The 15223-nt window shown below is 28.1% G+C and overlaps 1 protein-coding gene across 1 annotated transcript in view; it reads right to left on the bottom strand.

Annotated features, from left to right (window-relative positions):
* The window catches only part of LOC142320908 (limbic system-associated membrane protein-like), a 1137362-nt gene that overhangs the window by 59114 nt on the left and 1063025 nt on the right, over positions 1 to 15223 (bottom strand). Inside the window, exon 9 of the mRNA XM_075358890.1 lies at positions 14909 to 15070. Coding sequence (XP_075215005.1) covers positions 14909 to 15070 — 162 coding nt within the window. The remainder of the gene's footprint in view (positions 1 to 14908; positions 15071 to 15223) is intronic.

Raw genomic sequence — 15223 nt, 5'->3', positions numbered from 1 at the left:
TTAGAGCCAAATAAACATTCAATTAATGAAATATTTTGATCTCACAAGGGGAAGGTACATCGGTTCGAATTTGACTTCATTTCCTTTTTTTTAACTTTTTTATTTTTTAATACATATATATATTGATTTATTAATAATTATTAACCTGTAATTGTAAAAAAATTATAATAAAAAATATTTCAATAATAAAATTAAAAATAAAATGAGAAAATCAGAAGTTATTAGTGAAACAAAACTTTATATACTTTTCATTTTAATCAAAATTTTTACAGAGATTAATGTTTATTAATAAATCAATACATTTAAATTAAATAAAAAGTCATGAATATGAAGTCAGATTCGAACTGATGTGTCCATGATTACGGATTCGACACGTTCTCACTTACACCAAATAACTACTGAACCGACGTGAAACGAGATTAATATATAAACTAATATAAAATGCTGATACCGACCACAAAAAAAGTGATGCATGCGATGTACACTACAATGCAATTGTGTAACTGTCCACTTTATTAAAGAATTGGAGAACTTATTTCAAATGAAGTAAGTTTAAATGAAGTGCAACAAAAAAATGTGTATATGTAATTTAATAGGCGTACAAGAAAGTTATGTGGTGTGTAGGTCACATCAAAGTTTTTACATATTTAGTATAATAACATTTTTATAGAAATTAATAAATATTTTCAAATGCAATTAGATTCATTTTTTCGTAAAAAATTAGTTTTTTTTTTCAATATTTTTTACAAATTTAAAATAAATAAAAAATTCATTAAAGAAAAAGTGTAATTTTTACTTATTATTTCATCAACACAATCTTTCTCTTACGATTAATCCAAATACATCGTAAATACTTGTTTTACCGGCTTTTTGAAGAAAAGTATAGTATTACTTTCCGGTCGCACGGTGGGATTAGGGGTTGAAATTGAATTTTCTTTACGTTTTGAGGGAGAAGAGTGCGAAAATACACTTCACTTAAAATATAATTTTCTTATATACAGGCCTATATAAAATTTGTGGCTCGAAAATCTCTACTGGATCAATTTCATTGAAATTTAGATTTCTGTAGTAGTATATCTAAAGTTGTACAAGTGAAAATTTGATGAAGATTGGTTGGGTCGTTCTTGAGTTACGATAATAATTTAATAATAATTTAATTTTCTTATAAATAAAAAAAAAAAAATTATAATATTAAATTAAAAAAGCTGACAACACAGTTGTAGGACTTTCCCGCAACGCGGCTTACACTGCACACACACACACACACACACACACACACAATTTAATTTTGCACGTCAGTGCAACACTAGCGCCACTTGTGGTGACGGGAGTACTACTGACGCAGTATACCCACTTAGCTACTAGTTAAGAGCATTTTTTGGGGTGGGGTGCGATTTTGCAAATAATATTATTTTTTAATTGTAAACAAATGTGCCTAAGAAAAATAAGACTTTAATTAGGCGAAATCTCGAAATACTGAGGGTGACTTTGATGTATAGTCCTCCTTGACCTTTTAAGTTAATACAAGTAATTTAATGTCATCAATGCTCCATACATAGAAGTGACCACGTTTGGTCAAAATCGGTTTATGATGCAGGGCATACTCACAACTTAATTTAAAATATTTATAATTTTATTTAAATATAATACCTTTTCGTTTAATTCAATGATTCTAACTGAAGCGCACGCGCGCATATTGTATTTAATTCGCGTGGGTGTGGCGGTACTAGCGGCGACGGTCGGCACTAATTAAACTAATGTAATTTTACAACTTACATAGAATTAATTTCGCTTGTACGGTCGACAGATTGGTGTAGCCTCAAGGCTTAACTCACCAGGTACCAAGTTAATCGGGCGATCGAGTTTGAGACCCATCCAGACTGAGTTACTTTTTGTATATTTTAAATATTATTCATTTATTTAATTCTACCGCTCACCTATGACGTCAAAACATAACAGAAGACTAAAACTGCATTTTTTAGGGTGGGGATGCGATTTTGGAAATATTTTATTTTTTAATTGTTAACAAATGTGGCTAACAAAAATATGACCTTAGTTGGAGAAATCTCAGATACTGAGGGTGACCTTGCTCTACAGCCTCACCCCCCCCTTGAGCTTTTAAGTTGAAAATTAGTGGTATCAATGCCCCATACATAGGAGTAATCTGAACAAATTTGGTCAAAATCGGTTCAGAAATTTTGGAGATATAAGGTGATTTAGAGTGCGACACCGAACACACACATGTACATACGAACATCCGGAAAATTTTCATCAGGTTTTTTTGGGTTCCTCAGGTGTCAAAACGTCAAGATCCGATGAAAACAGCATATTTCCAAATTGTACCGATTACAATACTTTTCCCTCTATAGCTACAGCTTTGCTATAGCGCTAGACGGGATTGCTCTAGCACAGCGCTAGACGGGAAAGTAAAAAAAAATTTACCTCTTCTAGTTTTCTAATTTAATTGATATTTTATATAGTCTTTGGGCAAAAAATTATACAAAATAAAATAACAAAAAGTCCGTCTTCTTGCGCAAAACTGCACAAGAATTTTTTAGTGTTGGTATTAAAAAACTAAAAAAAACTCTATTTTCTGAAGTATAATCATTAAGTGGGAGAATTAAAAGAGAGATTTATTGAATCGGTTTTCCTGCTTTTGGTCACTTTCATAAAAACGGTTGAAATTTTTCAAGAAAGAATTACAAAAATAATATATGATTATATATTATATATTATAAATTGTATATTTATATTTATAAATAATATAATAAATATTATAAATGATTATATAAATGATTATATATCAATATAAATTTATTGATAATTATTAATTAAGTATTTTAAATAAATAAATATTGGTTAAAAAAGATTAGTTAAAAAAAAAAGTTGTATGGCTCTCTTGTAGTTAGCGTATGTCATTAAAATGTTTACAGGTAATTTATGTTCAATGAAATTTAAAAAAGTAAATAATAACCCGTCAGAATGTTTATCTGAGAAAAAGAAATAAAAAGATAATAGCCATTTCTTAATCATCGTACTCATTTCGATAGTAAATAATTGTAAGAAATTATTTGGTATTATTAATTTTATTTTGTTATGTAAATGTGTATTATGTTGTGTATTATAATGGCTGCAGGTAACATCGTTGGTTCTTTTACTTACTACAAAAGAAAAGGTTTAATAGAGGTAAAAGGTAATATTTTTGTTTTTATTTCATGAAATTAGATATTTGAAAAATATATGAAACTGTATATGTACAAATATATTTTAATAGAAACCTGTATAAAATAATAATAGGCGAATCACAATAGACAGTATTGTTGAGTGTAATCCAGTAATTAAAACGAGATACAAAATCTTTTTTTGTAATTGGCTAAATAATTCGGTCTCAGGGCACACTTGGATCTACGCTTTATATATTCATACATTTAAAGATAATAATAATAATTATTATTATTATAAAGAATAAGCTATGGTAAATGATTACTGAAATAAAATACCAAAGAGAAAATACTCAAAAACTATTAACAAAATATTAAAACCTAAAAAGGTGAATATTTCAGTTGTTAAACAATCATCATCATTAGACAGAGAGGAATTGATGAAAAAAATAGTATAAAAAGTACAAATAAAACTTAAAATGAATAGTTGGGAAAAACAAACAAAAAATTAATAAATTAAGAAACAATACAAATCACAATAAAAAATTATTTTTAAACGATTAACTAACAAATGATACAGCTTTGGATGAAACAAGTCTAAGTAAAATATTAGCTTCATCAATACAGTCTAGACTATATGGACATTTCACTTGGACCGGGCCTTGTGTTTTACGTTACTTATGTTGAACAATATCTATTTATTAAATTTCTCTTTATATTAATTTTGTTGTTTTTCAAGCTAACAGAGTGAGTTCTAAAGAGAAACTTTACATTTCATCTTTAATGAAACGAAGTGAGTGCAAGAAGGATTACATAAAAAATAAAGGTTTCAACGTAATAATATTTCTTAGAACTACTACTATTCCAGGAATGCAATCCAGTAATAATGCTTGCAAATGCTAAATATTATATTTTAATTCCTTATTTCCCAAATAAAACATCCAGGGGCTGCTGATTAGCAGGCTCAGGTGTTCTGCGATAAAAAATTATTCAAATTAATTTTATCTAAATCTAATAAGTTTATCTAAATCTTTTAAGTTTACAGAAAATTCTGAGCGTTGAGCCTTATCAAAATTTAATTCATTAATTAATTAAAAATCTTGGCTGCCCGCGACTTTCACTTGCGTAATGTAGCGGGGTATTTCTAAATATAATTTTGTATATATATAAAAATATTACGATTAATAAGATATATTCCTCGAGTGTTTTCGTTATTGTTTCCATATAATTTACAATTCTCCTTTTTACTTCCTTGTACGAAATAAAGGAAGTATTGTGATCGCGAAAAATTTCGGTTTCCAGATTTCAACGAAAAAATCTATTTTGACCATTCCTGAATCCATTTTGATTAGTTTCGGCGTGACGTCTATACGAATGTATGTATGTATGTATCTCGCATAACTCAAAAACGATTAGTCGTAGGATGTTGAAATTTAATTTTAATTTTAATCGCCACCTTTAAAGTTTGGAATTTTGTTCCTTAAAAGAAAAAAATTTCCATTGTAGAGGTTAATGAACGGAGGATATTCTAAATTTCCATTTCGTAAAGGTATGGACGAAAATATTTCGTTGTCCAAACTACAGTGAGCAATTCTTTTTTCTATTGTAGAATAATTTGTTTCGGTATCACTGAGGTTCCGACTAGCATATGCGATTTGTACATCTGAGACATTTTTATTTTGAATTAATAAAGCTTCGATAGCAAAATTGCTGGCATCTGTTTTTAAGGTTAAATTCTTTTGTAAAATATGAATGTTGTAGTATAGGCTCAGTCCACAAAATATTTTTACACATTTCAAAATATTTAATGTAATTTAGATCCTCAATATTTATTTTTGCGTTTTTTTTTAGAAATTTAGTTAGCGGTTTCGTTATATTAGGAAAATTTTTAATATATTTCTATAATATCTTAATAAACCTAAAAATCTTCTAAAAATTTCTCATAAAGATTTCTGTAGTGATCTGTGGTATCGGATAACGTTTAATTACATTGAATTTATTTGGATTGGATTTAACACCAACTGCGGTCACAAGATGACCTAAATAGGCTAGTTCTTTTCGTAAAAATTCTGTTTTATCTAATTGAATTTTGGAGTTAGCGGAATTATCCCTATCAAATAATCTATCTCTATAAAAGCTTGTTAAAAGTCTTAAAATATGGTCTTCTAAATATATATAATAATAATATCATCAAGGTAAATAAGGCAAACTTCATTTTAAAATCCGCGTAGTACATTATTCATAATTCGTTGGAAGGTCGTGAGCTATTTTTTAGTCAAAATGGCATCCTCAAAAATTCATAGTGTGCTGTTTCAGTGGGAACGCTATTTTTTCTATACTGAACGGGCCCATACTTGATGAAATCTAAAGGGGACATCCAACGTATTAAAATATTGGGCTCTTCCTAACTTGTTTAAATTATCTGTTATATTTCGAAGTGGAAATTTATCATCTATTGTTTTTGAATTTAATCCCCTGAAATCAATTGCTAATCTAAATTTTTGTTTTCTTGAGGCAATAGGCTGTTTTGGTACTATCCAAACTGTGAGTTCCAGGGCGGATATAAGGAATGAATAATTTTTTGATTTAATATATCTTGAATTTTGTTTTCTACTTCATTTGTATATTTTTCGGGATGTCGATAATTTCGTATATAAACTGGTACATAATCTATTGTTCAAACTTAAGTTTTATTTAGTTAGTAAATGTTAGATCGTTTCCTTCAACATGAAATATATGTGCATAATTTTTTAATAAATTAACATACTTCCATTTCTTTCAAATTTATATGATCATTTCTGATCTTTTAGAAATCTAACGTTTTTGATTTGCAACTAATCATATTAAAATTACTTCTCTTTTTTATTATTAATATTTTTAATTTTATTATTATTATCAATTATTAGTATACAGTTAGTTACTTCATGGTTCTACGAAAATTGATTTACTATTTACTAATTTCTTGTTGATTAACGAAGGATTTAACACTGTACAATAAGCTTCGTTGTCTTCACATTTTGGTATTTCAAGTCCATTTATATTTTTATATGACAATACGCCATCACCGTTTTCTATGTTTCCTACACGAAACTTAATATTTTGTGTCCTGCATACCCTCACTATGTAACTCGTTATCTTTTGAACAGATATGCTTTCTGTTTGCGTTCTTGACTTGTATTAAAATGATTTTAAAGGCCATTACTGATTTCTACACATTGCTTTATTACTTACAAAATCTAAATTAATTTCCATTTCCTTCAAATTAACTATTCCTAATAGCAAATCAAAGTCTTAATGAAAATCAAATAAGTAATATTTATTCTTCTTATTTCCTGATAATGGAATTAAAGTACTAAATTCAGTGTCCAGGTTACTTCGAATGAGTCTTTACCTAGACACCTTTTAATATATTCAAATCCATTAAATATTTTTACAGAAGATCAAGGATTGCCAGTATCGATTAATATTTTATATAAATCTAGTTGGTGGATCGATTATATATGCCAGTTCGTTAATTTCTGAATGTAAATTCATAACTGCAAGACGGTTCTTTAATTATTTTACCATAAAAAATTACCCGTTTCAAATTTTTCAGCTGTGTAATTATTTTTTAAACTAATTTTATTTTTTAAATTAAGATTATCCATTTCTTGGGAAAGGTCATCATACTGTTTCGCTATTTGACGTAAATTCATCGTTTTTGCGTTACTAATATTATTTCCTGACAGTTGATATAATTTGGAATATTTTTTTGGTAGTTCTATTGAATTTCTTGTTGTAATATTCATGGGTGCAAAAAATAAAACTGACTAATAATAAATATTATATTAATTATTTATTTTTTTTAAACCTCCGGGATTACCATTAGGTATTGATCTAGAGGATGAGATGAATGATTTGTAGCATGTGTTAAAATGCCATGCCTGACCGGGATTCGAACACGGGACCTCCGGATGAAAGGCCGAGCCGCTACCACTCGCGCCACGGAGGCCGGCAGATTTTATATCATTAATTATTATTTTTCTATTTACAGTAAGGTTATTATTATTTTGTACATGATGTTCGTAGACTTCTATTAATTCTATTTTTCACTGATTTCACTTTTTAAATAAATTTACTTGTAAATATACTACACACAAGTAAAGAAAATTAAATAATAATTGTTTTGAATAATATGCACTTATTCATTAACCTGGAAGAATAATATCCTTTTATTCCGATCTGTTTGTTGTCTTCACTAACGGTGGAAACCGACAAAGAATTATTTTCCTTAATTTTTCTTTAAGATGTCCTACCGACTGCGCCTATTAAATCTTTTCTTAAAAAAGTCTTTTTAAAACTTTTATTTTATTTATATATAGAATTTTCACATATAGATATTCTTTTTATAATATCATTTTGAATATACCTTCCAAATACAAATTTAATAAACAATGTTATGCGTATTTGCTAACAGAATGAGTTCTTAAGTGAGACTTTACATTACATGTTCATTGTAACGAAGTGAATGCAAGAATAAAGAAAAATTACATAAAGAACAAAGACTTCAACATAATAACAATTCTTAGAATTACTACAATTCCAGGAATACATTCCAGTAATAATGCTTACATATGTTAACTTGCATTTACTGGTGTTATAGATTAGATTATTTATTACTATGTTTTCTTAGCCTAATTCCTCAATATAGTCAAATTCAACTAGAAATCATAAAATGATTGTTATATAAAGAAACAATCAAGTATTGAAACAGAAATCTGAGATATAAAAATTAGTGCTATGTAACAACTTACTAGAATGAGGTATCTTTTTCAATATTCACCGCGTTTTTTTTCACAAAAAGATGCGATTAATGGATGAAAACTGTTGATGAAAATTGTATTGTATTATCAAACTATTATTATATTATATTGTTATTATTATTATTATTATTATTATATTGTATTAAGACTTTCGGTGATTAAAAAAAAAATAACCATTTTTGTCCTAAAAAATGATAAGGAAAAGGAAACAGAATATGACTCACGCCAATCATGAAGAATGGTATCAGCCCGCTTTCTCAAAAGTCATTTGTAACTTCAATTCGAGATATTAACTTGTTTCAAATCCTATAAAACTAGAGATTTTATCATTTATTATCTTAAACAAAATAATTTTGAAAATTATGAAAAGAAACTAATTCATTTTGACGCGATTTAATGCATATAATGCATATAATAGAAAAAAACAAACCGTTAGCTTTACGCAGTGAAATAGAGTTATTGAAAATATTATTCTGTGACAATGTTGAAATATAAAACGGAAACTTTTTTGACTGTTCTTGAGCCTTACTCTGCCTATTAAATTCTATTGAGCTTAAACATTTTTAAATATATTTTAATGTATTGTATAACTAAATAACAATAAGAGTACGAATATAGATTATGCAAATCGTATTGTAAAAAAATTGTAAGATAGTACAATGAGTAAAAAAATATACTATTTTTACGAATCTTGCACACACATACACACACACACACACGTGTGTGTGAGTGCGCGCACGCACGCAAGCGCGTGTATGTAGGAGTAGTAGTTTTCTAGTATTACCGTAGCAAATATTAACGTAAAGAGATTATGCAAAACGGTATTAGAACTATTTAACTGGTATCACCTGCTGTGAAAATGTGTGTTACTACAGAGATATTGCATGTTGCTACATCACAGTAGCGGCTTTCAGAATAAGCGCAAACGGTAAGGAGAAGAAATCTTGTATATGTAGGAGTAAAATGACGATCCGTGTGGAGTTAAGATAAAAGAGAAAGCAAGGGAAGTAAGAAGGTAGTAGAGGAAGAGGAAAGTCGGAGGCGTCGTACAGGGTTAATAGTCGTAATTGCTTAGCGTTTCCCGCCGGAATCATCCCTTTCAATTTCCTGTTTCACTTCCTATATAACTTTCTCTTTTTCTCTTTCTATCACAGGTCTATCTCTTTCTTTCATTCTCTCTTTCAGTAACTTACTTATTATTACTCTCTCAGTTAAATCCAACGATGATTCTTCTTTGTATAATATTACTAAGAAAATTAATGTACTCGATTACTTACAAAATTCTGTATCCATCTGGGAAAATCACTGTTTTAAATGCGTCAGTTTGTAGCAGTAATAATAATAATAATATGCAATTTATAACGTGGTTACTTGAGTTAAGGAAAAGAGTAAGGTTATGCATGGTTTATTCTCGTACATTCTGCTCAAAATTGCCATGAAACCAAAGACATATTACAGAAATTAAATTTTCAGCAGAATTGTCTTTTTAATAAATAAATTTATTAAAGAAGTATGAAATCAGTAGACTCTTTTTAATATATTTATTTAATATAATAGTAATCAATTCTATTACAGTGTAATGGCGTGGCTCCAGTGGACTCCATCGAATGAGATACAACATTTTGTTGGGAGAAAGTAGTTACAAAGATGAGCCAGCTAGAAGCCACCCACTTGGTGTGGATCCAAGCCTGGTTAATGGTGTAAGGTGTAAGTTAACGTCATTCAGTCAAATGGAATGAGGCGAATTGTACAGAGCAGAACTCATTTGGGTTTGAAATTATAGCCTTCTTAGGTCACCTTAGTTAAGTGATATTATATTTTTGGCAGGTGAAAACCATAATTCCCTTCACCTATTCAAAATTCAAATGATTGAATCAATATATGATTTAACATTATCTGCATCACTGGTGGGTAGAACCTGTCATTCTATTAGATATTCTGACAAGATTTAATGTACAGATCAACAAAATTCTCCTTCTAATATAGCCCTCTGCACGGATCAAAGTTGTAACCGAGAGTATGTAAATTTGAGTATATGTAACTTTTCAGAAAGGATTCAGTAACGCCATTTAGAATAAAATGTTTAAAAATTAAAGAGAGAAGGGTTGAAGAATTAAGAAAGAAATATTACTCATGATCTTTAAAAATTGACCTGAGGACAAGTAAATTTAAAAACTGATTGGTTATATAATATCCCTGAAGCAAGAGCTATTTGCTACAGCTCTGTTCAGATTAAGGAACAGTAGGCAGCAAAAAATTGAAGCTATAATTATCGGATTAAGTATTTTTTACGAAATCTTTTGGTAATTCCTAAAAAATAAGCATTTCATTACTTCAACATCATCTGCTGTTCTGCCTAGCAGCAAGTCCCTTACGCACTGCTTTCTCCATCTATTTTTGTCCCAAACCTTCTCCTTCATCCTCTTGTAGATTCCAATCTTCTCCTCAATAAGTTCAACTTTGTTCTTTTACTGATCCTTTCAATACAGTTATCAAGATTCAACTTCCTCTAAACACATGTCTTAACCAGTTTCCTCTTCTTGTTTCTTCCCGCATAAGTTGTCTTTCTTCTTTAATCCTATTCATTAATTCCTCATTCTTCAGTTCATCCATCCATCTAATTTTCTCCATCCTTTTCCATATACATATCTCTAAAGCAATCATCCAATTCCTCTCCCTCTTCCTTAATCTCCATGCTTCATGATTTCTAGTACATAGAAAGTTAAATTAGTTCTTACTTAAGGTTTCCTTTGCCAATACTATCCTTCCTTTTATATCCAGTCCATTCTTCCAGTCCTCTGTTACCGTAGTACCCAAATATTTGAAAATTTTTACTTTTTCTATTCTCCCTTCACTTGTCCTTACCACTAAATCCTCTTTGTTGTTTACTTCCATTACTTTAGTTTTTCTTATATTTAGTTTTATTCTACACTCTTTCACCTAGGTCTAGCCAGTCAATTACATTCATATTTACTTTCATTACTTCTTTGTGTCTCAAGTATAATTTTTTAAGATAGTAAAAAAAGGAATAAAAAAAAATACTCTTTTTACAAATCTGTGTATATATATATGAGTGTGTGTGTATGTGTGTGCGCGCGTATCTAGGAGTAGTAGTATACTAGTATTACCATAGCAAATATTAACATATTTAAATATTTATTTATTTGAAGCATCAATTTAAATAAAATTTAAATTCTGGAAAATAGTAAAGTATCTTAAGGTGTTCATAATCACTGAATTTGACAAAAATTTATTTTTGTTGCAAAAACAAAAATGACATTTATTTTTCAGTTGATATACGATATACATTATACGAAACAAATAATTGTTTAGGTAACATGACTAAAAGTTCTCTGCTAAACAAGAGGTCACAATGTAAAGCTGTTTAAAACATTCCACAATGTAAGGTGGATTTAAACATGGAAAGTTAGAAATTAATATTATTTTTAAAAAGAGAAAACCAAGATATATTTCATTTTATAATTCTTATATATTCATATTTTTAAGTAGATAAATAGAGATATAGTGGTGAAGAAAGAAGGAGGTAGAGAGAAGTAGTATATTTCAATTTCAATTATTCTCAATTAACCAACAGTAAATAAAAGAAAAGTTTGTTAAGAGGATACAACCTAACCTAGAGAGTAAAATTCAATTCAGTTTGTAAATTACTTTAAAATAAATTGAATTTCTGTATCAGTACAAAACTATAGTATATACAGTATGGAATAGAACAGGATTACTTAGTTTATAGCATACAGAATTTTAGTTCTTATGTTTGCTTTAATTAAAAACATTTTATCTCTGTTTCTAGAAAAAGAAACAATTAATTAACAAAAACAGTTTATTCTTAGTTTTATATATAAAAAGCAATATATATATATATATATTCACTGTATTAATGGATATTTTTTATTAATTTCTATTTAATTAAATTATTTTTAAATAAAAAAAATATTTTATAAGTACTAATTCAACAAATATTTTTTTGTTTGTAAACTTCTTTCAGGACAAAAATCTGGTCATAAAAATATTCCCTAATCATCCTACTTATCACCAGGGAAAAATGGGATTAATGAAAGAAAACTTACATATTTTTATATCACAATAATGATGTACATCAATTTAAAAATTATAATCATCAATACTCTTTAAGGCCTGTCAGAGATTGTGAACTTTATTCTTAAAAACAGATCCAGATTAGGAAAACTGATCCACTGCAGTAGAAAAATCTCAAAGAAAACATCGTCAGATAAAAAATGACAAGTAGAGATAAAAGATGACAAACATCGTCACTTGTCTTTACTAGTTGAAGCATAATTGAAATTCTACAATTTTGACCACAATGAATGAAGTTTTTCTTCAGATGAATCACTGAAATCTGTTGATATTTAGTTACATAATATTTATTGATACATAATTATAAATTATAATAATTAATTATTATAATTATTGATACATAAATTATTTAATACATAAATAATTTTTTAAATAAAAAATAATAAAATAATTTAATACATAAATAATTTTTTATGTATTAAATAAAACGACGTTGACTGATTTCTGTACAAACAGCAATGTGAGATAACTTTATCAATTTTCAACAGGAAAATATATAAATTATGACTGACTACAAATCAAGTCAAAGGTTATTTGAAAGGAGTGAAGAGGTAAAACAAAAAGGAACAAAGAGATGTAATGACTGCCAAGAAATATTAATAATAATTTGTTTATTGAAACATTTGTATTTTAGAAACTATATAATAAAAAAAAAGAATTATATTCTTTAAAAAAAAGAAGGAGAATGAGAAGCATAGGAGGAAAAAGGGTGAATTAGATGAAGAAGAAGGAAAAGGAAAAGATGTAGGCCAAAAGAAAAAGTAAAAAACAGAAGAAATGGAGAACAGTTAAAAAGTGGGAGTAGAAGAAAAGTTAGCAATGATATTCAATAGTAGATACGAATTGGGTAATCAATTTAAAATAATTGTTTCCTATAATTCTCACAGAGGTTTCTGCATTGTGAAATTTGTTAATTCATCAGTTTGTATCAGATTACTATCAAAGTAATCTTACAGGAATTTAAATAGATGAACCACTCATAGATAAGTTTTTATTGGAATTTTCTACTTGGATGTTAAAATCAAGAAAGTAAGGATTAAAATTCAGTTAAATCTTGCTGATTCTTAAAAACAAAATGGTAAATAAAGAAATATGTAAATGGGAGTAATTCGCTTAGTAATGTGTGTGTGTAAAATTGCATTAGAAACAATAAACACTCTGACAGTATTAATTATGAGTGAGTTGATGAGAGACACAAATCTTAGCATAAAAAACAGAGCAAATTCTAACAAGCATCTCACCCAGAGAGACTATAAAAAGTGAAGAGTATACGGTATAAAAAGTGAAAAGTATACTGATATACTATTGTACATCAGCATACCCAACGAAGTACAATTTGTACTTTCCAGTGATTTTCAATTAATGTTCACCACTGAAAAAAATTGACAAATACAATGAAATCCATTAATCTTGTAGAAAGGTTCTCTGACTAATATCTCTTGTATTTTACATGAGTTAACTCTTCCTTTGGTGTTTTATTTATAATTTATCTCTGAATTCTTTATAATGTAGTTGGATACGTCCATATATCAATCATACAGTGATAATGAGAGCAGGTTTGCTTTTTAATAAATAAGCCCTGGCCTGTATTCAATTGGTTCTTAATTGTCTGAAGAAAAAACTATCAACACAAAATATATTTCATCTAATAAAATTTACTGTCAGTAATATGCTGTTTTCATCCTGTGTAAAGACATCCTGAATCCTGATGAATTGTGAATGGGTGCCCTTTGGCTGGATTAGGGTTTAGATTATTCCATTTAGAGGGTTGGAGTTTCTGTCACCTCTGCAATAGCTCTGTAGAAAATCCAAATTATATTTTTCTATTCACCCTTTACACTTACTTATCTCTTTCTCTCCGAGGGTTTTCAGTGTGTTTTTAGCTAAAGCCGTATTAAAAATGTGATATTTAGAAAAATGTTTTAGGGGAATATTCTACCTATAGATTTGTCAGTGGAACTCCTTATCCAATCTGAGAGCTGTAAAGGCTTGGATCTGATGATTTTACAAAGCAAGTAAGTATTCTGATACGAGTATCAAAATATACTTTTGTGCTCATTTAACCATACATGCATCACACTTTAATGCAACAAGTAAATGTATCCATTTTTTGTTTAGATATGTACCTTATAAAATAGTCTCTAAGCAGTAAGCAGTGGCAAGGGAAAAACTAGGAAAAAAATTTGGAAATAAAAATATCAATTATTTATAAAATGTTTAATGACAAAAATATTTTCATTTAGTTGTGATTGAATTTTATAATTTTCTATTTTACATTAAAAAATAAATCATGTCTTACATTTCATTTTACAAAATTTCCAATTAAATATTCCCATATAAGTTCTTGTTTGTTTGACCTACTTCCCCTAAAAATAATTGAAATGATGAAATAACAGAAAACTATGTTTTTATAATACAAAATATATGTGAAAGATAAAATATTAATGAAAAAATAGACCTTCCCCGTAAAATGTAATTTAAATGAATTCCAAACATAAGTTTCTTCAAAGTAAATGGAAAAGCTTAAAAACAAGATCATAAATCCTAACAGTTAAAATCTTAGATAGATTACTTACAGTGATAAGGATATTGTCTAACTGTTACTTATGTGTATGTTTTTAAAGTCAGAAATTCAGCCAACTAGAAGTTTTATTAATCAGTTGTATTTCAAGCCAATTTCCTTAACTAAACCAAATATTCTACTGTTATATATATCTACTGTTATAAATGTCGAGAAAAGTATATCACTATCATTCTATTCTTTATCAGTATCTATTGTTGAATATTTTCTATCGTATAGCTAATAAAATAACTTCTTTTTCACATTACCTGGCATTCATAAGTTCCATTATCACGTTTTTGGACATATTTAATTTGGAGTGTCCAGTCATCAGATCCTTCGGCATGCAATACTTGAAATCTTTCATCATTTGTGTAAGTGAACATGCCAGATGTCAAAATATGCCAATCTCTCCGTCTAACCCATGATATCTGAAAAGCAAAAATATATATACAATTTATATACTCCTTTTTAGTTAATAAAAATTTTATTATTATAGTTATAAAGTGTTTTATATGAATTAAAAAATGATTTAGTTAAAAACGAGCTCAGAAGTCCATATTCTGAACTTCAAAATTATTTGA

The sequence above is a fragment of the Lycorma delicatula genome, chromosome 3 (assembly GCF_047948215.1).
Source record: "Lycorma delicatula isolate Av1 chromosome 3, ASM4794821v1, whole genome shotgun sequence".
NCBI lineage: Eukaryota > Metazoa > Arthropoda > Insecta > Hemiptera > Fulgoridae > Lycorma > Lycorma delicatula.
The sequence above is the reverse complement of the archived record's forward strand: the minus strand, read 5'-3'. Positions and strand labels throughout refer to the sequence as shown.